Below are 24,653 nucleotides of genomic sequence, written 5' to 3'. Positions count from 1 at the left end.
TACCTTACTAACTATTAATAAGAAGTAATTAATACGGCAAAATACGTAGTTAATAGTAAGTTAATAGTGAGAATTGGACCTTCATCTGATGGATGGATGGATGGATGGATGGATGGATGGATGGATGGATGGAGATAGATGATAGATAGATAGATAGATAGATAGATAGATAGATAGAAAGAAAGAAAGAAAGAAAGAAAGAAAGAAAGAAAGAAAGAAAGAAAGAAAGAAAGAAAGAAAGAAAGAAAGAAAGAAAGAAAGAAAGAAAGAAAGAAAGAAAGAAAGAAAGAGAACATTTATGTATTTAATTGTACAAAAACTGAAAGGCTGAATTTGTGCCTGGAAGATAAACAAGCAAAAAAAGTCCCATAGACTTTCATTTACCTAAACCATATCTAGAAACCAAAATGTTGTAGAAACTTACAGAATGTCTCTGTGAGAAAGTAACCAGCCAAAATACCCTAGTATCCACATACCAATATGCTAAAAACCACTCTGAACACCTTAGGAACCACATGTCAATGCCCTGGCAACCTCTTACAACACCCTAGCAATATGAAGGCGACTTCTGCACGGGCACGCACCATCAACAATTTCAGAACAGTGCTCTTTTATGCGCTCAGACTTCACGCAATCATTTTCAAGCAGCTAGTTAAGTTAGCACTAAGTGGTTGAACATTGCTAATGAGTTGTGATGTTCTGCTCAGGTGGGGCTGGTTCTGTCCATCCCAACGTTGTATCAGGAAGAGGCTGTAGATCTGCAGCCTTCAGCAGTCAGCACAGCGTTCAATCACCTCTACCTGCTGCGCCTGGTCACTATGGCACACATGATCCAGGTCCTGCTGGCCTCACACGGTAAACGCACACAATGCTGGATGCGAATTGACAGAAAAAAATGACATTTTTGCAAATGCCTTTGCAGTTGCACAGCACTATTTCAGTGATATTGTGTGTGTATGTGTGTAGATTGTGCTGTGATCGGAATGGTGGAGGAGGGCGATGAGGCCCAGGCTGCAGCAGAACTCTTCTCTCTAGTCTCACAACACACAGATGGGTGAGTTTATAAATGTGTCATGTAGGGGAAGATTCCCACTTTCTCTCTTGCTGTCTCTCATCATCTCTCTCTTTCTCAGGTTGAGGCCTGATGTATCTGGCTTCACCATAGAGAGTGTGAAGAGAGGTGTCCTTCCCTTCCTGCGCTGTGCTGCATTGTTCTTTAATTGCCTTATAGGAGTGCCCCCTCCGGAGGAGCTGTCCAATACTGCAGGTCACTACACTTCATATGTTGGATTTAGACGTGCCACACTGATGTTTACTTTAACAAATCTGCCTGGTTATCAACGGGTTGTAGTTTTAAAAGACTAATAATGACACTTCATGAATATTATCCAGGCTATTTTTACAGTATAATACCAAGTATGCATCCATGAATGAACCGGGTATGGTCAGTGTGCAATATTGTTACCAGTGTGTTACCAGTTGTATGTCATTGTGCACACAGCAGCAGTACTGTATCAGTATAAATGAGTATAAATTGCATAAAACAATTATTAATCATAATTCATCTATATGCAGAATCACCTGAAAGTCAGCTCCCTCTGCTGTGTAGTTACCTCTCCTTACCATCCAACCTGTTTCAACTGTTTCAAGACTACAGGGATGTTGTAACTACCTTCATAAAGAGGTAAAGATCAGATGATTCAAGCTTGCAATTTAAATTATGTGTGTGTGTGTATATATATATATATATATATATATATATATATATATATATACTTTGTATACCTACATTGTTGATAATAATAACAATAATAATAATAAAATCAAAAACAATAATAGTATATTGTTGCTGTTTAGTTATTATTAATAATAATAAACAGTAATTATTATATTTGTTATTTTTTGCTTTTTTATTTTTGTTGTTTAATAAGTTTATAATATAACATTTTAAAAACATTTTATTGTTGTTGTTGCTGCTTATTTGCTGTAGTAGTAATAATAATTGTTTAAAATTATTATTATTTGTTTATAATAATAACTAAAAACACAATAATACAAGTATTATACTATTTTTATTATTGCTGTTTAGTTGTTGTTAATTAGTAATTATAGTAATAATAACAAATTATGATAATATTAATAATAATAATGATACATATCATTATGTATATATTACATATTATGTATATATTACATATCATATCAATATACTATAGTAGTATAGTAGTATTTGTATTTCAATTTTTTTATTATTATTAGACTAAAACAAAACAATAAACAATTACATTTTAAAAATACATTGAAAATTAAAATTGTTGCAGCTGTTTAGTTTTTGTTGATAAATTAAAATAAGGATGATGATTGTATATGTTGTTAATAATAATACTAATAATAATTATAGTTAATTATTAATATAGTAAACAGTGAACAGCAACAACTGAATTTATAATAATGTGTGTGTGGGGGTGTTGTGTGTGTGTGTGTGTTTATATATATATATATATATATATATATATATATTACACACACACACACACACACACACACACACACACACACATACATATATATATATATATATATATATATATAAGAACACCCCTTGTTTTCACCCCTTTTAGACAGTATGTTTCTAAGTTCCTAATTCCGTGTATCTATCCATTCATTCACTTTGTGTCTGTGTCTCAGGTGGTGTGGGAATACAGCCATATCCAAAGCCCTCAAAGGAGAAATGCACATCATCAGGTTTGATGACACTCAAGTTCTCCCCTGACTAATAGTAAACTCCCTTCCCCTTTATTAACGCAATCATTTATTTGATTTTTTTCAACTGCTATTCAGGTATCCTCACAAGAGAAATAGGCTAATAGATCTTCCAGAGGACTATAGTGTTTTGCTTAACCAAGCTAGTCACTTTAAGTAAGTACTTTTAATAAAGGATTGCCTTGAATGTCAATTGAGGGAATTTAATATTTTCTGCAGATTAATAGGATGTTACTTGTGGTGACCATTTTTTCTTCCATAGATGCCCAAACTCATCAGATGACGAGCGAAAGCACCCGACTCTGTGTCTGCTGTGTGGGGTTATGCTGTGTGCACAGAGCCCCTGCTGTCAGGTGCAGCTGAACGGGGAGGAAGTGGGAGCGTGTACAGCCCACGCCGCCGTCTGTGGAGCTGGAGTGGGAATGTTTCTCAGGTGAGAGGAAGGAGAAATCCTGCTGAATCTGTGCCATTTACTGTGTGCATCTTATTTTATATATATATATATATATATACATTTTTCTGTATGGGGTAGAACAGAAAATAATGTACATCTTTTACCAGGCTGTAATTGAAAGTGTAATACACTATGGATACACTGTGTGGTTTGGTAATATCACAGTTCAGTCCAAAGCTAAACTTGCTCGTCTGGTAAAGATGGCAATGAGAATCATGGGAAAAAGGGAATACCATTCATTGGAGTATTCATATGAACAGTCGGTCATTAGTGTGGCTACCAAGATTGTATCTGACTCTTCACATAATTTAAATTCAGAATATGAGTTGCTGCCTTCTGGCAAAAGATACAGGGTGCCCATGTGCAAATATAATCGTTTTAAGAAATCTTTTGTACCAACGTCAATTAGACTTTTAAATAAGTAGTATGTTTTTTTTTTTTTTTTTCTCTCTCTCTCTCTCTCTCTCTCTCTCTCTCTCTCTCTCTCTCTCTCTCTCTCTCTCTCTCTCTCTCTCTCTCTCTCTCTCTCTCTCTCTCTCTCTCTCTCTCTCTCTCTCTCTCTCTCTCTCTCTCTCTCTCTCTCTCTCTCTCTCTCTCTGTATTTTGTATTCTGTATTATGTCTTTGTTCAATGTATGTGTATATGGGCACTGGAGTCCAAGACAAATTTCCCCATTGGGGACAATAAAGTTCATTGAATTGAATTGAATTGAATATAATTCTATTAAGGCAGGGTGATTTAAGTAAATACAAATAACTATTGTTAATAATTCTGTTTGTGTCTTTCAGGGTTAGAGAGTGTGAGATTGTCTTGATGGCCAGTAAGACACGGGGCAGTCCCTATCCAGCACCTTACCTAGATGATTATGGAGAAACAGACCCTCAGCTGGGGTAAAATTCATTGTTGTGAATTAATTGACTTATAAGATGTTTTCTATAATGCGTCTTCTTTTTTTATACAATATTAAGATATTTCATTAGCATTTTAGTCAGAAATATTCAGATCAGAAGATTTGGTTCAGTGATTTGTTTGTCATCACTCACAAGTCTTCACATTTTCCAGGAAATAGATATTTGTTGGTAAATATTGTGTTTCTTACTATATTGTTTTATTAATTTGGGGTCTGTAAGATGTTTATTGTTTTTGAAAGAAGTCTCTTATGATCAGTAAATGCAGTAAAAATAGTAATATTGTGAAATATAATCAAAATTTAAGATAACTCTTTTCTATTTTAATATATTATAAAATGTAATTTATTCCTGTGAAGCAAAGCTGAATTTTCAGCATCATTACTCCAGTCTTCAGTGTCACATGATCCTTCAGAAATCATTCTAATATGCTGTTTTGGTGCTAAAGAAACATTCCTTATTATCAGTGTTGAAAAATGTTGTGCTGTTTAATATTTTTGAGGAAACTAATAATTTTTTTCAGTATTCTTTAATGAAGTTCATTATAGATGTCTTTACTGGTATTTTTATTTAAAAATCATACAGACCCCAAACATTTGAATGGTAAAAGTAAAATTTAAAAAACAGAAAATGTCTTCATACATCTTCCCTTAGCTTTAGAAACACAATATCATAATTTAGCATGTGCTTTGTCTTTATTCTTCATTAGCACTAATGCTAAACTGTATTTCTGATGTAATTCTTCCGTCATCTTAAGAAATTCAATGTAATTTGAAATACAATGTCATTTAGCGTGTGCTTTTGTAGCACTAATGCTAACACGTATTTGTTTGGACTTTGCTAGGCGTGGGAACCCTCTCCACCTGTGTCCAGAGCGATACCGCAAGATGCTTCATATGTGGCAGCAGCACTGCGTCCTGGAGGAAATCGCCCGCAATCTGGAGGTCCTCAACGTCATGTTCCCCTTTGAGTGGCAGATGCTTTGAGCTCCGAGGGGGGCAGAGGAAGTGTATGATGCGACTAGCAAGACACGCCACATTCGGTTAGACTGCATGACATCAGCCTGACAGCAGGGAGTAATAAACTCAGTCAGTGTTTCACATCAGCAGCCAGTGCATTATGGGTAGCCGTGCTAAACGGGCCCATAAAAGATATTTACAAAGTAAATTTGCTCTCTCGGCTCTTTATTTATTTTGCTTTAGTTGCGGATCTACACTCATTATAGCACTGCATCCTTTTTCTTTTTGCTCGTTGTGGTGTTTTTGCATTTGTTTTCAGGTTGTAAAGATTTATTGAGGAGCTTGTGTCACTGCGAAATGCAAACCGTGCTTTTATACCTTTGTGAATTCTTGTCCTCTCACCCTGCCACCGCCTGTTCGCTCTTTCTTTAATCTGTGTGAGAAATGTATTCATGTGAATATAATATATCTCTATACTGCTTTATAATGCAAAGATGCCCTCAAAGTAAAAAAGTATTTTCAGTGTTTCCGAGCGAGACGCTGTTTTGCAACTTATGTTCTCAGGTGAATCTCACAAAAACATGTCCGGGTCACATGCCACCCCGAAGTGAAGAAGAAAAAAGAAATCATATTTTGCATAAAGACGCCTATGTTGTGGACCACTACAATTTACTAGTCTTTTTTATTTTTAATTCCTATTATTATCATTACAGTAAAAATGACTATAATGCATTTAAAAAAAAAAAAAAAATCAGTATAAATGAAATATAATGAATAAGAATTTAGAAAATTAATACTGATATACAGTTAATAGCTAAAGTTAGTATAGTGTTTTTACAGTAATGAGAATATCTGTTACAGTAATGTGAAATTTAAGAAATAATCTAGATGCAATTATCCAAAAAAATAAGCAAATGTGCTTAAATGAAATAATGCTTATTTCTTTTGATTTTGGGGTGAATTATGAGCCAGGCATATTCTTGACAAGTTTCATGAGATTCACTCATGCTATGGATTTCACATGAACATGTATATAAAACAATAATGTATAATTAGATGATGCTATTTTACTATAAGAATGCAGCTGTGAATTAATGAAGAAACACAAAAAGGTCAGTAATCACATTGCCTATTGGGTAAAGTCGAGTATATTCCACTTGTTAATATGTATTAAATCAAACACAAGTGCTTTTCTTGAGTGTCAGTCCAAGTCCAGAGTGTTTTTCCCCCTGCTCATTGTCTGTTTCAAGGTGTAAGGTACTTTTAAACTTCTTATTTACATGAAATAAATTACTGAGTGACATCACTTCCATGCTAATGGATCTCTTACCTTCACTTCACATTCTATCCCCCTTGTTCGTAGCGTAAGAGCGGGCACGGCCATTTTAACTTGATTGTGTCAAGGCTTCCCGTCTCATCTGCTTCCAGTTATTTTATCTGTACAAAAACTGTGTTATGCTGCTTGATATTGCAAACTCATATTTGTTATATTATTTCAATTCATTATTGTAATCATAAACACACTGGTTTGTAACAAAAATTATTTTACCATTTACTACATTCTGTTATTCTTATATTCTTCTACATTCAGTTACAGCAGCTAATGAATCTCGCACAAAAGGTTTGCTACATAAGGTGAATCGAGTCCTGTTAAATGACTTCATTCATCAACTATCTGTACTTATTCATTCAGGTTTTATATTCAGGTTCAAATATTTTACTAATAGTGATTGAGTATATCAGATATTAAAAGCAAAAACAAGAAAAATATTTATTTGGTGCATGTTTTGAGATCTAAAGGGAAAAAGACTGCTTTTTATTTATGAATTAATCTAGTTTGTAGACATTAATGCAGCTTTAATGCAAATTATTTTTAAATTATTATTATTATTAATTGAGCTGTGCTATTCAATACAATGTAAAAACCTAAATGGTAACACTTTACTTAAGTCTATGCACTAAAGTAATTCAGCAAGGATGCATTAAATTGATCAAAAGTGACAGTAAAGTCTGTTACATTGTTACAAAAGACTAGTTAAAATGAATGATGTTCTTTTAAAGGTACAATATGTAATATTTTTAGATTAAAATATCCAAAAAACACTTTAACAGTGTTATATATTTTGTAGACTTGTGTACTTAGTTACATTATCCCAAATGTTTCCAACAATATTTAAATCCAGAAAATTTTAACCTTTGTAACGAACCGTGTTGTTGTGTCACCTGTCAATGATGTAATATGCGCGACACGTTGCCCTCGATTTCCAGTTTTACTTTCGTAGAAACCATGGAATCACCAAAGATACTTTAATATATTATTTGGTTTATTAGACAGGTGAGCAACTATTTGGATACATTTATCAACAGAAATCTAGTCGTCATATAGCTCAACACAGTTAGTTTTATTGTTTGAATCACTTGTTTTCTTGATTTACCACGATCACTGCAAAGTGCAGTGTCTCTCATATCAGCCACTGAGTGAACAGTCGTTTTAGTATGATTGAACAGAGTTTTAGTATGATTGGAGGAGGAGGGAGGGTCTAGCTAGCCTCTGTTTTGTTTGACAACACTTCGAACGTCAACGGGAAGTTACTCCACCCAGGATCACTTAGAGTATCTTTAATACATTAGCTCATTCATGAACATGATTTCTGCCCGAGTCTGTCGGGTTGCTTTCCATTTGCTGTGGAGGTGAAGATGGCGACTCATTCACAATGTCATCAAGCTACGCCTTTGTTTTGAATAAGTGACCTCTAGCGGCGAAAATTACATATTGTGCCTTTAAACTTTTTCAAATCCTGAAAGTCATGTTTCATGATTTACACAAAAATATTAAGCAGCACAACTGTTTTTAAAGGTGCCCAAGAACATGTTTTCAAAAGATGTAATATAAGTCTTAAGTGTGCCCTGAATGTGTCTGTGAAGTTTCAGCTCAAAATACCCCATTTTTTTTTTATTTTTTTTTTATTAATTTTTTTAACTGCCTATTTTGGGGCATCATTATAAATGGGCCGATTCAGGGTACGCGGCCCCTTTAAATATGGTGCTCCACGCCCCAAGAGCTTGCGCTTGCCTTAAACACCATAAACAAAGTTCACACAGCTAATATAATCTTTACAAAGTGTTCATCATGCAGCATGTCTAATCGCGTAAGTATGGTATTTATTTGGATGTTACTCATCTGAATGAGTTTGATAGTGCTCCGTGGCTAACGGCTAATGCTACACACTATTGGAGAGAATTATAAAGAATGAAGTTGTGTTTATGCATTTTACAGACTGCAAGTGTTCAAAATAATGAAAATAACGACAGTCCTGTCTCCATGAATACAGTAAGAATCAATGGTAACTTTAACCACATTTAACAGTACATTAGCAACATGCTAATGAAACATTTAGATAGACAATTTACAAACATCACTAAAATATCATGTTATCATGGATCATGTCAGTTATTATTGCTCCATCTGCCATTTTTCACTATTGTCCTTGCTTGCTTACCTAGTCTGATGATTCAGCTGTGCACAGATCCAGCCGTCCTGCCCTTGTGTAATGCCTTTCATAATGTTGCGAACATGGGCTGGCATATGCATATATTGGGGGCGTACACCCTGATTGTTACGTAACAGTCGGTGTTATGTTGAGATTCGCCTGTTCTTCTGAGGTCTTTTAAACAAATTAGATTTATATAAGAAGGAGGAAACAATGGTGTTTGAGACTCACTGTATGTCATTTCCATGTACTGAACTCTTGTTATTCAACTATGCCGAGGTAAATTAAATTTTTGAATCTAGGACACCTTTAACATTGTTTTTTTTTACACTGTGCTTAACCCCGGGAAAAGGAACGTTTCACACTTGTAATTTAAAATAGGGGGCAGGGTTAGCACCCCTTTTGTGGTGCCAAACTTGTACTGTGTGAAACGACGCAGTGAAACATTTTACAGCCAATCGCGTTCTCATATTTGCCTGCGTTGGGCAGTCACGGAAACTCTTTGCAATGTATATAAATTCAGCGTTTGGAAAAAAAATTCAAATGCTGACAGAAAACGTGACAATTTGAGTGAAGAGAGACCGTTTCATTCTTACCTCTATAGTCCGAAATGTCCATTCAGTATAAACTCGACATTACAGTCGGCAATACAGGATGCGCAGTGCTGAGCTTGATGAACAGGTCGTTTATCCAATCAATGACATTGACACCGCAAATATCCCAATTAGAACGTTAACCCAGGGTTTAGGAATGTACAATGTGAAACTTCAGCTTGTGAATAACCAGGATTAATTGTTAACCCCGGGTAAATTACATACTTCAAGTTACCACAACATTTCAAATGTTCAGTCAAATCAATGAACTGCACAGTATTGGTACCATCAATTAAAGATTTTAATGATGTATTAATTAAATGTACATGTTGCATTTATTGCCACTACATATTCATGATCATCTTAGGCTTGGGTGTGCTTAAAATATACATCTGAAAAAAAATTTCAGATATCATGTTTTCACCAGTGATTACAATACCTGGTTTTAGGCACGAGACCAAGGCATGAAACAAGAATTCATGATGGCTTGTGGGTAAGCTGACATTTTTGATATCTTGGAAATATTGAAACCGTTTTTACGTTATGGAAATATTGAAACTCCCTAATTAAAAACCTACAGTGAAAAGTTTTTGCTCTAAACAAGTCCAGTAACACTCTGTAACACTATTCATATCTAAAACACTATGGCAAGCCGTTTTGACTTTTATTCATTCTCAGGATATGAATTCTTTGATATCAACAATACAGTTTTCACTTGTTAAAATGCTAATTTTTGATATCAAGAAGTATATTTCCATTAGTAAAAACTAGAATTCTTGATATCTGTAATTGTATTTTCACTAGTGAAATGTCACCATATGCTGCCATTCAAATTCAGTTGTTGATATCAAGAACTGATTTCTTACTAGTTGAAATTCCAATTTCACATATCAGAAATACAATTCTTACTAGTAAAAATCATTTTTGATATCGATAATTCACTTGTCACTAGTTGAAATGTCAGTTCTTGATATGAAAAATTGAATTGCTACTAGTAACAATGTTAATTTTTGATATCAATAATTTGATTGTCACAATGTGTGACAATGTTAGTTTCTGATATGATGTGATTGTTACTAGTAAGAAAGCCATTTTAGATATCTGAAATTATATTGATATCAGAAATACATTTTCAGATATCAAAAATGAACATTTTTACTAGTAGCAATTCAATTGTTGATATCAAGAACTGACATTTCAACTAGTGACAACTGAATTCTTGATATCAAAAATTCGCATTTTACTAGTAGCAATGTAATTATTGATATCAAAAATTATGATTTTTACTAGTAATGAATTGTATTTCTGATTTGTGAAATTGGAATTTCAGCTAGTAGAAATCCAGTTCTTGATATCAACAATTGAATTTGAACGGCTATGGTGACATTTCACTAGTGAAAATACAATTACAGATATCAAGGATTCTAGTTTTTACTAGTGGAAATTCAAATGTTGATGTCAAGAATTAACATAGTTACTAGTGGAAATGTAATTCCTGATATCAACAATTGAATTGTTGATATCAAGAATTCATATCCTGAGATGTGAATAAAAATCAAAACAGCTTGCCATAAAACACAAACAAATTGAACTGTTGTATGCTGAATGAGAGGCATTTTAAAGGTTTTAAGACTATGAAGGCCCCGTGATGCTTTGCCTTATGTTCTTTCACATTAAATTACAACAGAACTTCAGTATGTTGTGATAACTCTCTGTTCTTACTTTACAATGCCATCTCAATTTTCACCTAATCATTTTCATATAGCATCAGAGTCCAGCAGTCCTCTGTAGCTTATGTAATGTTTCTCACCAGAAGGAGCATTCTGGAGGGTTAACTGCTCGTGGGAGAAGGCTTCGGAGGCACATTATCTGGACCGTAATGTGCTGTAGATGGTCTATCAATGTTTGGATCTCCATTGCTTTCTGTGTTGATCTGATTGAACTTGCCCAGGTTTTTGATGATGTTGAAATTAGTGCGAGCGGTTTCCACAAAGCTGTTCTCCAGGAGCCACCCGTCAGACTCACACTCAGGGTCCCCCTGTCGCAGAACATTCTCCAGGGACGTTTGGAGGTAACGGACCCCTGTTAGCACTGAGAGCTGTCAGAGAAGGAATCGATGAGGTCGTTTTAACTAATAGCAGTCTGATACTTTTTCCTCTAAAAGAAAGTTGATCCACCTGAAACTATGTATTAATTCACACTGTTTGATGTGCTACATGTAGCTTCACATGCTGTACATAGGAAACTGAGGGACTGGAGTGATTGGTGCATAGAGCAGATTGTGAAGTGAGTGTACAATCCTGGGATGGGATTAGGCCACAGAACCTGAGCAGATTTTTAAAGGTGGGGCAATTTCGGAAAGGTTAGCAATAGCATGCTAGCTTTTAAAGCATAAGATCCCACCCTCCTTCAGAGCGCTCTCCAAACCACGCCTCCTTCAAAACACATGAACGCGCACAGCCACTCTCTTAACGACAGCAATGACGTCATGAGCACAGCATAAACTAGTTCTTTTGGTTCAGTTGGAACTGTTTAAAAGGTGGCTGCTGTTAGTTTTATAGCGCTCTGTGACATGCAAATGCATAACTTGATCCGAATGCAATGATTGGACAAACATTTTTTTTTTGGTCCTGAGACTTCCACAGCAGATATATATAAATTTTATTGATTGCTATCAGGATGTGAAGAGAGTTTCAACCAGTATAACAAAAAGTGTTTATGAAAAACAATGCCCACCCTAGCTTTAATATAGACACTGTGTTGCACCTTGCTTTTTATTAGTGTAGAGTTCCTAGTTTTTGAAAATTGCCTAATTGCCGAAACAATTTATCGGTCAAAATTTGGTCAGTATTTTTTTTTCCTCTGGCATAAACACTCCCTCCCCCGCCCAGCAACTTTCACTTCTTGAGTGTTGATAAGCAACTGAAATTGGGTCTGATGCATTCCATAAATATAATACTCAGTCAGAGCTGTTGACATTCTTGATTGCGGAATAATGGATTTCATTGAAAACAATAGGGGTGCGTCTCAATCAGCTCCCTAGTTCAGTAGTCAGGACACTGATCAAGGAGTCGGCCATTTTAAGGGCTGTCTCAATCGTAAAATTCTTCCAGTGCACTGGAACGTTCGCTCCCTGAAAATGTATTTTACTCCCACAATGCATTTTACTGCTCAAGCTTCCCACACTGTAAACAATAATAGTTGGTTTAACTTAAAAAAAAGTAAGTTACCTGGTTAAAATTTTGAGTTCATTGAAATTAAAAATTTGAGTTAATACAATGAAGGCGATTTGGTTTACTCAACAGAAACTCAAACTCTTATGTTATCTGAACCACATTAGTTATCTAAGTTGATTTGACAAAAGAAAAATTGTTTTTGATAACAAATCGTAAAAATAATGTTTTACAGTGCGGTGCAACACTTGTGGAATGGTGCTTAGTTAATCAAACTCAAGTGTCATGAACTATCCAACGTTTTGTAAATGTGCGGTCACATTTTTGCAAGCGAAATCCAGTCATTTCAACGGGAATGCACGTGATCAGGAATTACTTGTGATAGCGAAAAAATTCCGCACACAGATTTCACATTCAAGTTGGTTTTACGAATTTGCTGCATTGACCAACAAAAAGCTGCTTGGTTTTTAAAGTGCTGTCTGTGTGAGCAGTGCTTCTTGCTTAGCTGCACATGACAATGGACCTTTTTGCCTATGAAATTTCACTAATGTGACCACACCTAATTGTATCAGTTAAGCTTAGAATCCTTCCCTAATGTTTAGTCAAAGCAATAGACACAACCAACCTCAAAGAGCCAGATGATCAGAACAGTGAGGCCGATAGAATGCATGATGTTGGTGTAATAATCTAGCAGAGCCTGACGACATCCTCTCATCCACAGGTTGAGCTCCTCTGTCTGGTAGTCGTAATTAAAGTGGGCGGAGTTATTGGTGATTTGGTACTGAATGCACGGCCGAGGAGAATTGACATTGCAACAGCTGAAGGGAACTCCATCCATTAAGTATTTTCCCTCCACATTGCTCCGTAGACGACTAGCAAGAAAAAAAATTGAAAATTGTAAAATGAAAAATTGTATTTTCCATTGTTATCAACACAACTTTGTCTACAGGGGTCATATCATAAATGTAATCGTTTGCCTGATACTTATAATGCCAATAAAGATAATAAAAATGTCAATAAAATTTCAGATTTATTATTATTTTAGTGCCCCTAGTATGTCAAGAAGAGAAGGTGTTTTTTTTTTCTTTTTTTTTTTTTTTTTTCTGTGCTGCAAAAGCAAATCCACTTTGCATGCACTTTCAAAGGATGAGGATGTTTAATTTCCACACTCTGAAACCAGTAGACCAATCACAACAGACTGGGCCATCTGACCAATCAGAGCAGTAGGCACTCAGAAAGGAGGGGATTAGAAAAACAATATACTTGATTGAACCAATGCTGTGAAGAAAACAGGTTAAGCTGCAGTGCATATTATGAAAAAAATCTGTTTTTTTTTTTTTTTTTACCTTGGATGGATGTCAACCTGTTGTAGGAGACCTCAAAAACTAAATTAGGAACCTAAAATAGCATAATAGGGGCACTTTAATAACTACTAACTAATTAAATATTACATATTTAAATAACCATTTGTTTCAGGTCCAACTTACTCTACCACTTCCCGTTGAGACATGTCCAAGTATCGGTTGCTGACCCATTGGATGTGGAACCAATCTCTATAGCCCTTGTTCCCACAGCACTGGAACTGGATCTGCAGCAGGTCCACTGTGCGCTTCAAGAAGCAGCGGCCCGGTGTGTCCGTGTCCTTGTAGTAACGCATAGCATCACGTAGCCCCAACGTTAGCGATTCCTCCAGCTGTCCGAGCATGCTGTAGCACATCAAGGCACCCACAAGTACGCTCAGAGTGAAGAAAAACGTACAAATGATGTACGGAAGCATCACCAACTTCCAACGTAAGAACTTGTTGGTGTCCACACAGTCATAGCAGATCTTTCCTCCCAAAAAGTTAATCGCACAGGCTATAAGTCCCACGGCTATAAGCATGTTTGGCACGGATTGGAGGTTACGCTCAACCATTAGATCCTGCCGCTTGTTGATTTCCACTTTCAAAAAGATGCCCAAGCTAAAGAGGATGATTCCTGTTACAATGGAAATCCAGTTCAGCACCCACAAAACCTGGGCCAGTTTGTCTCTCTTGGTTTTGGTGAATCTAACCGGCAGCACAGCCATTTTACAGTATGTGTGTGGGAACTGCTTCAAAATTTCAGACAAACCTACACTTTATATAATTGATTTTGTGGAAGTCTAATGGAGTACAAAAATCAAATAGCTAAAGTGGTCATTTTAGATGTAAGTCATTGAGGTGTACATGGTTCTTGAATGAATGGACTAATGCTTCTTATCAATTAGCTTCTTAGGCTAACTTAGTGAGTGTCAATCAATAAAGGACCTTGAACTGCAGTCGCCAAACAGTATTCATGCAGCTCATTCATTTAAATTATGAGAAGCACTGGATAAAGAGAATTTTAAAAGAGCTTTGAGGGCAAATGGGCAAAACAAAGCTGTTTTATTTTTTGATTTGTCAGACTCTTTGTAGATGCCATGTGAGGTTCTTTAGAAATGTAGTGAAGCTGAAATTATTTCCATTTTTGCAAATGTATGCCTGAGAGGCAAAAAAGAGAGAAAACATAGTAAGCAACACAATATCAAGAATAGTATTATTGCATAACTTTATAAGTCTGATAAAAATAGAAGATAATTTTGGATTAAATAAAACCTGTTAATTTAGATTTTACCACATGAAGTATATTTTCAGTTTACTTTTTGTGCAATAATTGTTTTCTACAGCACAGTTACCATGCAAATATTTTTAGCCATATAGTGTTTCAAAAAGCTTAGAATACTCTTGCCCTGAGTATTTAAATTTCAAAATAGCAGGCGAAACCAAATAAGTTCACCTGAACGGACAAGCACAGGGCTTGTCCTCAGCCAGGAGTGGTGAGTGAGATGATCCCTGCATAAGGGTAGTAATAAACAGCTTATTACTCACCCATCCATGTCTCTCCATCCCTCAATGGCATCCCGCCCTATTCCAAGTGCTTTCTCTCCGTCAGATGTTTGCAGTTTTTGGTTAACAATCTGAACTCATTGTTTGCTAATGAAAAGTAATGTGTGTGTGTGTGTGTGTGTGTGTGTGTGTTAGTGTCTGTCGCAGACTCAGCTGTGACCTCTCTCGTAATTCCTTCTAATCAGTAATCAGCCCAGTTGGATTTGGAAGAGTACCTTCTGCCACCAGCACAAATCTCACTGACTGGAACGACACACATTCCAGTCAGTGAGAGTTGTGCTGGTGGTGGAAGGTACTCTTCTTCTAACTTTCTTAGAAAGTAAAGAATAAAAAAGAGTTATTGAGCTACTAAAAGTCTCCAACTATGCTTGCAGGTAGTTTAATTGTTATGTATGTTAAATGACATTGTTTAAATATATGATTTATTATGTATTTATGGTAGTGCTGTCAAATCGATTAATCGCGATTAATCGCATCTAACATAAAAGCTAAAAATAATTGTGTGTGTGTATGTGTATGTGTGTAAATATATATATATATATATATATATATATATATATATATATATATATATATATGTGTGTGTGTGTGTGTGTGTGTGTGTATACATACATACATATATATTTACAAACTTAGATGTGATTACATATTACATAAATATTACATATTTTCATATAACTTTACTTTATAATAATATAGACCCCATCTGAGAAAAAAAAAATTGGGATTCAATTTGCATCTTTTCCCAAAACACAGAAAAACGTATATATATATATATATATATATATATATATATATATATTATAGTCAAACCAAGAGTTATTCAGACACTAGATTATATATTTATATAAAATGTGCACAAGATCCTTATTTATTCGTCTAAAAATGTAAATTATTTTTAGATTAAAGAAAAGGACTTTTTTTTGAAGATAAATGAAGACAATTATTAAAATAAACAAATGAAAACCTATTAAACAAATTAACAAAAAAACGAAATGAAACAAAACATCAAAACAAAAAATCAAAACAACACAGCACAACCCAACACATAGAACAAGTTTTTTTATGGTTTAGAATTTATTCTTTTATAAATTAAAATTCCCATTTAGAAAAGCAGCTCCTGACTCTGAGGCTGTTTGCTCTCTTGTATACAATGGGCATTGTTTGTATACAATTGCCGACTCCTGTTTTATGCATATTTGATGTAATACCACATGCACTGACAGCCAATGAAATCCAAAGGATTATTCAGGCCTAAAGGGGATTGAGTCAGAGCACATACAAACTAGTCAGCAGATCTGAATGCAGGACACTCGTATGACTATTGGATACTGGATGAAAGGTGCTTTATCTGGTGAGTACTGTTACCATGATGTTTATGAGTATTGACCGATTGACCGATGATTAACTGTTCAAATACACAAGTTTTTATACTGATAATTTAGCATTTGAATATGCACAAGTTAAAATAGCACAAAGGACTGTTTTATTAATATATTTTTTTCTCATTTCTATGAATATGGTTTAACCAAGAACTAACTTTCAAAGCCAAGATTGAGTAGTTGATATCTTTAAGGTTTCTTTGTGAAAACACTTGGAAGGATCTTTATGGACAAACAGGATGATGCTAAACTCAGAGGTCTTGTGGAATAAAGCTTTAACAGACAACAATGTCAAAGGCCTCATTGGCTGCCTACGGGGCCTCTGTACTGAAGGTAAGACTTCGGTGTCTTATATTGTAATTGTCTCACTCCAATATGGATCACAATAATGTGTAATGTAAATTGTTTGATGTGTTGTTTCCTATAGGTGAAGGGGATAAGAGTGAATGTTTGGCCAGTTTTAACTGCTGGCTTCAGAGTTCAGTAGAACTGGCCAAGAGGGAGCTGTTAATGCTCTGTGAGTAGGTGAAATCTTATTAAACATTGAGGTTTACTGTTTTTGTTTATAGTGTTCGGATAAACCTCATTTGGCTCTTCTCTGGTTGTAGGTGTCAGTCGATGTAAAGGCTTGTGGATGTTTTTAGATGAAAACTCTATCGCTCTAGTCCATAAACTGGTCCTCAAGTTGAAGAACCTACTTTCTCTGGTCCACCTGGCAAAGAAACAAAGGTATAAACAAGGTCAGTTTGGAGTCGCATGGTCATATTTGGAGTCTCCGTTTAGTTTATTTGACAAATCTTATGCAAAGACACCAGTAAAATGTGCACCGTAAATGTTTAGGGTCAGTAAGTCTCTAATGCTCACCAAAGTGTGGATACCAAAAAGATGTATTAATTGTAACAATATTCTGGGATGTTTTGCAATATTTAAAAAAAAAATTGTACACAACAGCACAGTATGACACTTTGTTGGGATAGGAAGTGCCCTAACAAACTTTTTTTCAATCTCTGTTCACGGTTGTCCCATGTGGGTTTGTGTACACTAGGAAGCAGGCCTTCATGTGTATGGGGTTGTTGGAAACAAGACTGTCATGCCATGAGGCAATACATCCTACTGGGCAGCCTGGTGCAGTGGTGGAGCATCACAGGACTTCTGCCCAAGTACCCAGGTAATACTCTGGACAGGATACTTTGCTAATTTAAAGTTTAAATAAACAAATGTCTTTATTGTCACTCATTTTGATTAATTTAAAGCAGCCCTGATGTCATGTCATGAAACTCTAGATGGCATAGGCTGATAGGTCCTCTACCTGCTCGTAATTGCATCATTATCTATAGGACACAGCTGATTGGTTCCTGCTGTATCAGTATCCAATTAGCTTGGGTGCTCAACCTTTAAATATAGCATTTGCCTTAGTAGTGCAGCGTGCTTTCAGAAACCCTCCTCCTTCCCCAGCTCCACCTGTATAGATCTGCTACAGGTAATTCATGTACACTATATTGTACAGCAGCAGCATGTCTTATACTTGCACACAGCAGCGTATTGTGTATGTTTTGGCAATAGCAGGTCTCGTACTTGCTCTGCAGAAGCAGCAATAAGACAGCAGCAGTGTAGCAGATCTATTCCACCAAGACCAAACATATCAACATTGTAATACCCAATACCATGCCAAACACTCTGAGAGTTGTCATGACAGAACTCCATTTTGCACTTTAATATTTGAAACTTTTAAATAAGACATTTTATATTCACAAACAGCTATATAACATACACTCTAAAAAATGCTGGGTTAAAAACAACCCAAGTTGGGTTGAAAATGGACAAACCCAGTGATTGGGTTGTTTTAACCCAACTGTTGGGTAAAATGTTTGCCCAACCTGCTGGGTAGTTTTATTTAACCCAACTATTGTTTGAAAATGACTACATTGCTGACTTAAAATGAATCTAAAATGAAATTCAAATGTTCATTTATTAAACATATTAATAAATGTTAATTTTCAAGATATTTTGGGTTCATTTTAAGTAAGCAATACTGTAATTTTTAAACAATAGTTGAGTTAAGTAAAACTACCCAGCAGGTTGGGCAAACATTTAACCCAACTGCTGGGTTAAAACAACCCAATCGCTGGGTTTGTCCATTTTCAACCCAACTTGGGTTGTTTTTAACCCAGCATTTTTTAGAGTGTACTTACATGGAAAATAATATCTGAAAAAGCATAAATGGGGCACTTATAGGCTATTTAATACACTATATTGCCAAATGTTTTGCGACGCCTGCCTTTACGTGCACATGAACTGTAATGACATCCCATTCTTAATCCGTAGGGTTTAATATGGAGTTGGCCCACCCTTTGCAGCTATAACAGCTTCAACTCTTTTAGGAAGGCTTTCCACAAGGTTCAGGAGTGTGTTTATGGGAATTTTTGACCATTCTTCTAGAAGTCAAGCAGTGATGTTGGCGAGAAGGCCTGGCTCACAGTCTCCGCTCTAATTCATCCCAAAGGTGTTCAATTGGGTTGAGGTCAGGACTCTGTGCAGGCCAGTCAAGTTCCTCCACACCAAACTTGCTCATCCATATCTTTATGGACCTTGCTTTGTGAGCTTGTGCACAGTCATGTTGGAACAGGAAGGGGCCATCCCCAAAAAAGTTGGGAGCATGAAATTGTCCAAAATGTCTTGGTATGCTGAAGCATTAAGAGTTCCTTTCACTGGAACTAAGGGGGCCAAGCCCAACCCCTGAAAAACAACTCCACACCATAATCCCCCCTTCACCAAACTTTAACCCAGACTCATCCATTGGATTGCCAGACAGAGAAGCGTGATTGGTCACTCCAGAGAACACGTCTCCACTGTTCTAGAGTCCAGTGGTGGCGTGCTTTACACCACTGCATCCGACGCTTTGCACTGCACTTGGTGATGTAAGGCTTGGGTGCAGCTGCTCGGCCATGGAAACCCATTCCATGAAGCTCTCTACGCACTGTTCTTGAGCTAATCTGAAGGCCACATGAAGTTTGGAGGTCTGTAGCTATTGACAGAAAGCTGGCAACTTCTGCACACTGTGCACCTCAGCATGCGCTGACCCCACTCTGTGATTTTACGTGGCCTACCACTTCATGGCTGAGTTGCTGTTGTTCCCAATTGCTTCCACTTTGTTATGATTCCACTAACAGTTGACCGTAGTAATGAGGAAATTTCATGAATGGATTTATTGCACAGGTGGCAATCTATTGCGGTACCACACTTCAATACATTGAGCTCCTGAGAGTGACCCATTCTTTCACAAATGTTTGTAGAAGCAGTCTGCATGCCTAGGTGCTTGATTTTAAACACCTGTGGCCATGGAAGTGACTGGAACACCTGAATTCAATGATTTGGAGGGGTGTCCCAATACTTTTGACAATATAGTGTAGCTTTTCAGCTATTTCAGCCATTTTTATTTTTGTTTGCTTTGTCTTTAGAAGCCCATGAGTTGAAGAGGATATCTCAGATGTGGTGTGAGATGGACCAGAAACACAAGAGAACATGTTTGGAGTTGAGGTAAAAGACAACTTTTCTACTCTGATAAAATCATGGTTATTAAGCATTTAATAGTAATTTATTAATATATTAATAATCAAAATTTTCATGCTCTGTCTCTCATCAGCAGTTATGCTGAGGATAAGTACCGGTGGAGTTCTCTTATTCAGGGTATGGTGGCTCATTTGGACAAACAACACGGGCCTATATGGGTTTCAGAAGACTGTGCCTACCAAACATACCCACCACCGTCTCTAAAAGCTTTATTAAAGCTAGTGCTGTTGCCTAATATTGACATGGTGTCTGTCCAAGCCATTGTATCCTGCTTTATTGTAATATTTTGATGGTTTTGTTTACATGTTGAGATGTTAATTTATTAATTAAAATTTCTGCTAAACATAATAAAGGTTATATATATTAGTATATATTTTCCATTTCTTTTCCATTTTAACCTAACAGTCTACTAATACTCCAATAGGAAATATCTGACATGTAGGTGCATAGTCAACAGAATATCAACAGAAGGGGACCATCAAAATAAAGTGTAACCTATCATTTACAAATATTCATGTGCTCACTTTTGGTTAACTTTCTTTAACAAGGCTCCAGATAATGTACTTTATCCTGGATGTGACTAACTTCCTGCAATGTAAGGATGATCTCCTGCAGTCATTCTGCCATGTTTTCAGTATCCCATCTGCATTTTCCCAACAGATTGTTGGATTTTGGCTTCTAGATCATGGATTAGTAACAGTGAGATGCTTTTCAATACCATCATTCAGTTTTGTCAAATTGTCAAAATGGTATCATATGGGTCTAAACTAATTTGCTTGGCTATAAAGCTTTGAACATATGACACTTTTTATTCCCAGGGTTCAATGGATGTCTTACTGAGCCCAAGAGCTTGTCCCCCAACACTGTCATGGCACCACTGTGCTGTTCTGAGGAGCTTATTGAGGACAGGAGAGAATCAAGCAGCACTGAAGTATCTATACAGAATCACACCAGCCATGGAGAACATTCATGATATCAAACTCTGTGTGGATGTGTTAATACAGAACAAGTAAACTAAGTTCCTTTTGATTTTGTCAAAATGGTCTTATATTGTGGTGAACGTCATTTCACCAAGTACATGTTCCTGGATCAACATCTTTGTTAACATTCCAAACAAATTTGAAGTTGATGTCAAGTTTAGGCTTACAACCAGGGTTAGGTGCTTCAGAGTTATTCACATATAATTTTCCTCTGATTTTAGGGATAAATTATTATTATGATATAAATTCTAAATTAGGGTTAGGAATGTTCCAGGATCAACAAAACGTGCGGATCCAGGACCATGTCTTACTTGGCAAAATCACGGTGACCCCAATATTACGTATACAGTTTTGATTATGGGTTATGATTATTTTTCAGATGTATCTCTGCAGCCTGGGCTCTGCTCAGAGGACTTCAAACTGAAGATGTTCATTTGTTCAAACACTTCATTCATGTCTGTGAGAGGTGTGGGATTTCTAGTAATTTGTTGGCCACTCTATGCGAGGTGATTCTAGAGGCTATAATGTTTTTTTCTCCGTGATATTTGGTAAACAAATGTGTTATTTGACATCCATCTAATTTTCACGCCAGGGTATGGCTCATCTCCATTTGATGGAAAGCCGAAATATGCAGTCCGATGAAGCACAAATACTGAATCAAGAAACAATAGGTCAATCTCCAGTAAGAACTGAACAAGGTAAACTATGCTATAAATATAGTGTAGGATGTTAGATGAAAATATGTAGTTCTGTGTAAATGATGTTTGACTTTGACTGTGTGGGTGATGTCAAGGACAAAGTCCTCGTCCACTGTCTGCATGGCTGTACCTAAGGGATGACTCAATGACCCCTGGAGATTTTGTCAAGATACTAAGGCAATCAATTTCTGAAATATACCCTCTACAAAATAAAAGAAGGTAAGAAACAAGCACTGTAAAAACAAAAAACAAAAAAAATTTTTTGCATGGGCTGTTCACATGACACCATTTTCAACTAAAAATGTAAAACTTTTTATGCATTTTGGCAGTTTGTTTACACGACAACAGAGTTTTGGGGGCCAGAAAATGCAAACTTTTGAAAATGATTTGCAGAGTGCAAGTTTTTAAAAATTATACAATAATTGCCTTTGTGTAAACTACAAAAATGTGAATTTGTGAAAATGGTGACGTAATGCTAATGTGTATTACGTGTTCAATCTATGTGTGTAGTGTTTTTTTTTTTACTAAGTGACATCGCCAACTACTGGCCTGGCAGCAGAATGCAGTGCTTTTAGTTATTTTCATGGATCGTGTGAACGGGCATCATTTTGATATTTTTGTCTGTATGCCAAAAACGCAAAGGAAAAACTTCTGTTTTTAGTAAATCGGTGTTGTGTAAAAATACGCTTACTTACTTCCAAAAGTTGTTTTTTTGTTGTTGTTTTTTTGTCAATTGAAATATATTGGACAAATCAATTGGATAAATACAGTAAACTAAGTTTAGTTGACTAAAAGTAGCTGAATTTTCAGCACTCATTCAAAACTTCAGTCTTCGGTGTCACATGAACCTTCAGAAACATTTATTATTATCAGTGCTAGAAACAATTGTGTTGCTTAATATTTATGGAAACTGTGATACTGTTTTTCAGGATTCTTTGATGAAAAGAACAGCATTTATTTGAAATATGTTTTTTGTAACAATGTAGTGTTTATTATCACTTTTTATGATCAGTTTAATGTGTCATCCATGCTAAATAAAAGTATTAATTTCTTTAAAAAAAAAATTATTCTGAGCCCAAACCGTTCAAGAGTACAGTAGTACCTGTCGAAAGTTTAAAATAATTTTCTATTTTAATAAATTAAAATATGTTATTTATTCCTGTGATGAGAAAGCTGAATTTAGAAATCTTACCTGAGCACCAAATCAGCATATTAGAATGATTTCTGAAGTATCATGTGACACTGAAGACTGGAGTAAAGAATACCTCATGCCTTGTGTCATGTTGCTAATAGCACATCAGTGGACATTCGCCATGAGTTCAAGAAAGGAGCAGTTGAGGAAGAGTATGAGGAAGACCTGCCTCTGCAGACAGAGGTGCACTTACAGATACAACCACATTCATTTACAATCAATTCTTTTATCCATCCACAGTCATAATATTTCCATCCATCTATCCTTCTTTCCATACAGGAGGAGATGTACAATACATTGCCAGTGTTCTCCTCTCCCTCCACATCACCTGACAGCATGGAGTCTGTAGGCTTCTTTATGTCTGCCTGCTCTTCACCATCAGCTCTCTGCTCTGAAGCCCCATCTGCACAGGAACCCATCGTCCTAAAGCAGAACGCTTCCAGCGTGCTTGAAGATGAGGACAAAACTCCTGCAGACTTGATCCATGGTTGTCCTGATCTAACTATCACACTAGAGGGCGCCACAGAGGCGCTATCCATCAACAGCCTGAGCAGGGAAAGCTTTGGTGAGATTGTTGTCAGCTTAATTTAATTGTTTTACATGAATGTTTCTATTATGATATAAATATAATTGACATTAATACCGACTATATATTTATAAAGTTATAGAAAGGATTTTACCTAGTGTCTTACCTGGAGACATCTCAACCTCAGCAACACATGCAGAGAGAAGGTAAGCTGTCACAGAATTTTCTTTTTTAGAACATATTTTTGTTAGCTGGTTAATTCCCAATGGACAAAAATCTAGTCTCTACCTGTTTCAGAAGCCATTTCACCCATAGGCCTACAATACAATACGGGTAACACTTTACATTAAGGTTCCCTTTGTAAAGGGTTTATAAAGGTGTTTGTTAATGAGTAATAAGTCATTTTCAAATGCATTATAAATCATTAATAAGCAGTTATAACTGCATGAATAAAAAGGGCTACTTTAATGCAATACCTGTCAAATAGTGAGCCGTTTTTAACTCACATGTTATAAATGCTTAATAAATGTATTTATTCACACTTATTTAACTCAAAACCAGATTCTTGATTTATTTCATGATGCAGCAAAGATTGACTATCATAATTAAACTGAAGGGTGTTGTATTTGTGGTTTTCTTATTAATATCTCATGACTGCTACTTTTCTTACTATGTTGCTGACCAGAAGTTTCTGTCTTACCCATGATACTCTCCAAAAAAGTCATGATGGCTATGCACAGCAGTGTATAAAAACTGATTTCTTGTTTATCAAGATGAAATTCAAACTTTATATTGAAAATAAAACATAAAATAACCATAATCTGATGTTAATAATGAACAATTTAATTCCAGTATTAGTTACCTGTGAAACTTAATGTAGGGTGGACACTTGTGAACCATTTATTAATGAGTTATAAACATTAATAACCTGTAAAAGTGAACCTTAATGTAAAGTGAACACATGTGAACCATTTATTCATGAGTTATAAACATTAATAACCTGTGAAAGTGAACCTTATCGTAAATTGAACACATGTGAACCATTTATTAATGAGTTA

At 35.8% G+C, this 24,653-nt stretch overlaps 2 protein-coding genes across 2 annotated transcripts in view; one reads left to right on the top strand and one right to left on the bottom strand.

The window, feature by feature from the left end:
• The window catches only part of ubr1 (ubiquitin protein ligase E3 component n-recognin 1), a 36,952-nt gene extending 31,096 nt beyond the window's left edge, over positions 1-5,856 (top strand). Inside the window, exons 39-47 of the mRNA XM_067366639.1 lie at positions 708-855; positions 967-1,054; positions 1,134-1,267; positions 1,576-1,684; positions 2,689-2,745; positions 2,842-2,919; positions 3,026-3,196; positions 4,006-4,107; positions 4,970-5,856. Of these exons, the coding sequence (XP_067222740.1) occupies positions 708-855; positions 967-1,054; positions 1,134-1,267; positions 1,576-1,684; positions 2,689-2,745; positions 2,842-2,919; positions 3,026-3,196; positions 4,006-4,107; positions 4,970-5,111 (1,029 nt within the window). The 3' untranslated portion in view covers positions 5,112-5,856. The remainder of the gene's footprint in view (positions 1-707; positions 856-966; positions 1,055-1,133; positions 1,268-1,575; positions 1,685-2,688; positions 2,746-2,841; positions 2,920-3,025; positions 3,197-4,005; positions 4,108-4,969) is intronic.
• A 5,143-nt stretch (positions 5,857-10,999) lies between these two features.
• Positions 11,000-14,409, bottom strand: prph2la (peripherin 2-like a). The gene is made up of 3 exons (XM_067368039.1): positions 13,829-14,409; positions 12,967-13,213; positions 11,000-11,266 (listed from the first exon to the last, which is right to left on the bottom strand). Exons 1-3 carry the CDS (start codon positions 14,407-14,409, stop codon positions 11,000-11,002), a joined length of 1,095 nt encoding a protein of 364 aa, XP_067224140.1.
• Between the last annotated feature and the right edge of the window lie 10,244 nt (positions 14,410-24,653).

The sequence above is a fragment of the Chanodichthys erythropterus genome, chromosome 18 (assembly GCF_024489055.1).
Source record: "Chanodichthys erythropterus isolate Z2021 chromosome 18, ASM2448905v1, whole genome shotgun sequence".
In the NCBI taxonomy this organism is placed as follows: domain Eukaryota; kingdom Metazoa; phylum Chordata; class Actinopteri; order Cypriniformes; family Xenocyprididae; genus Chanodichthys; species Chanodichthys erythropterus.
The sequence above is the reverse complement of the archived record's forward strand: the minus strand, read 5'-3'. Positions and strand labels throughout refer to the sequence as shown.

Excerpts from the sequence above, each read along its gene's own strand:
- prph2la (XM_067368039.1), bottom strand. The coding sequence starts at position 14,409 with ATGGCTGTGCTGCCGGTTAGATTCACCAAAACCAAGAGAGACAAACTG. Across the intron at positions 13,214-13,828 it reads TCTCAACGGGAAGTGGTAGA|TCGTCTACGGAGCAATGTGG; the intron begins GTAAGTTGGACC and ends TTTTCTTGCTAG. Across the intron at positions 11,267-12,966 it reads TGATCATCTGGCTCTTTGAG|CTCTCAGTGCTAACAGGGGT; the intron begins GTTGGTTGTGTC and ends CTTCTCTGACAG.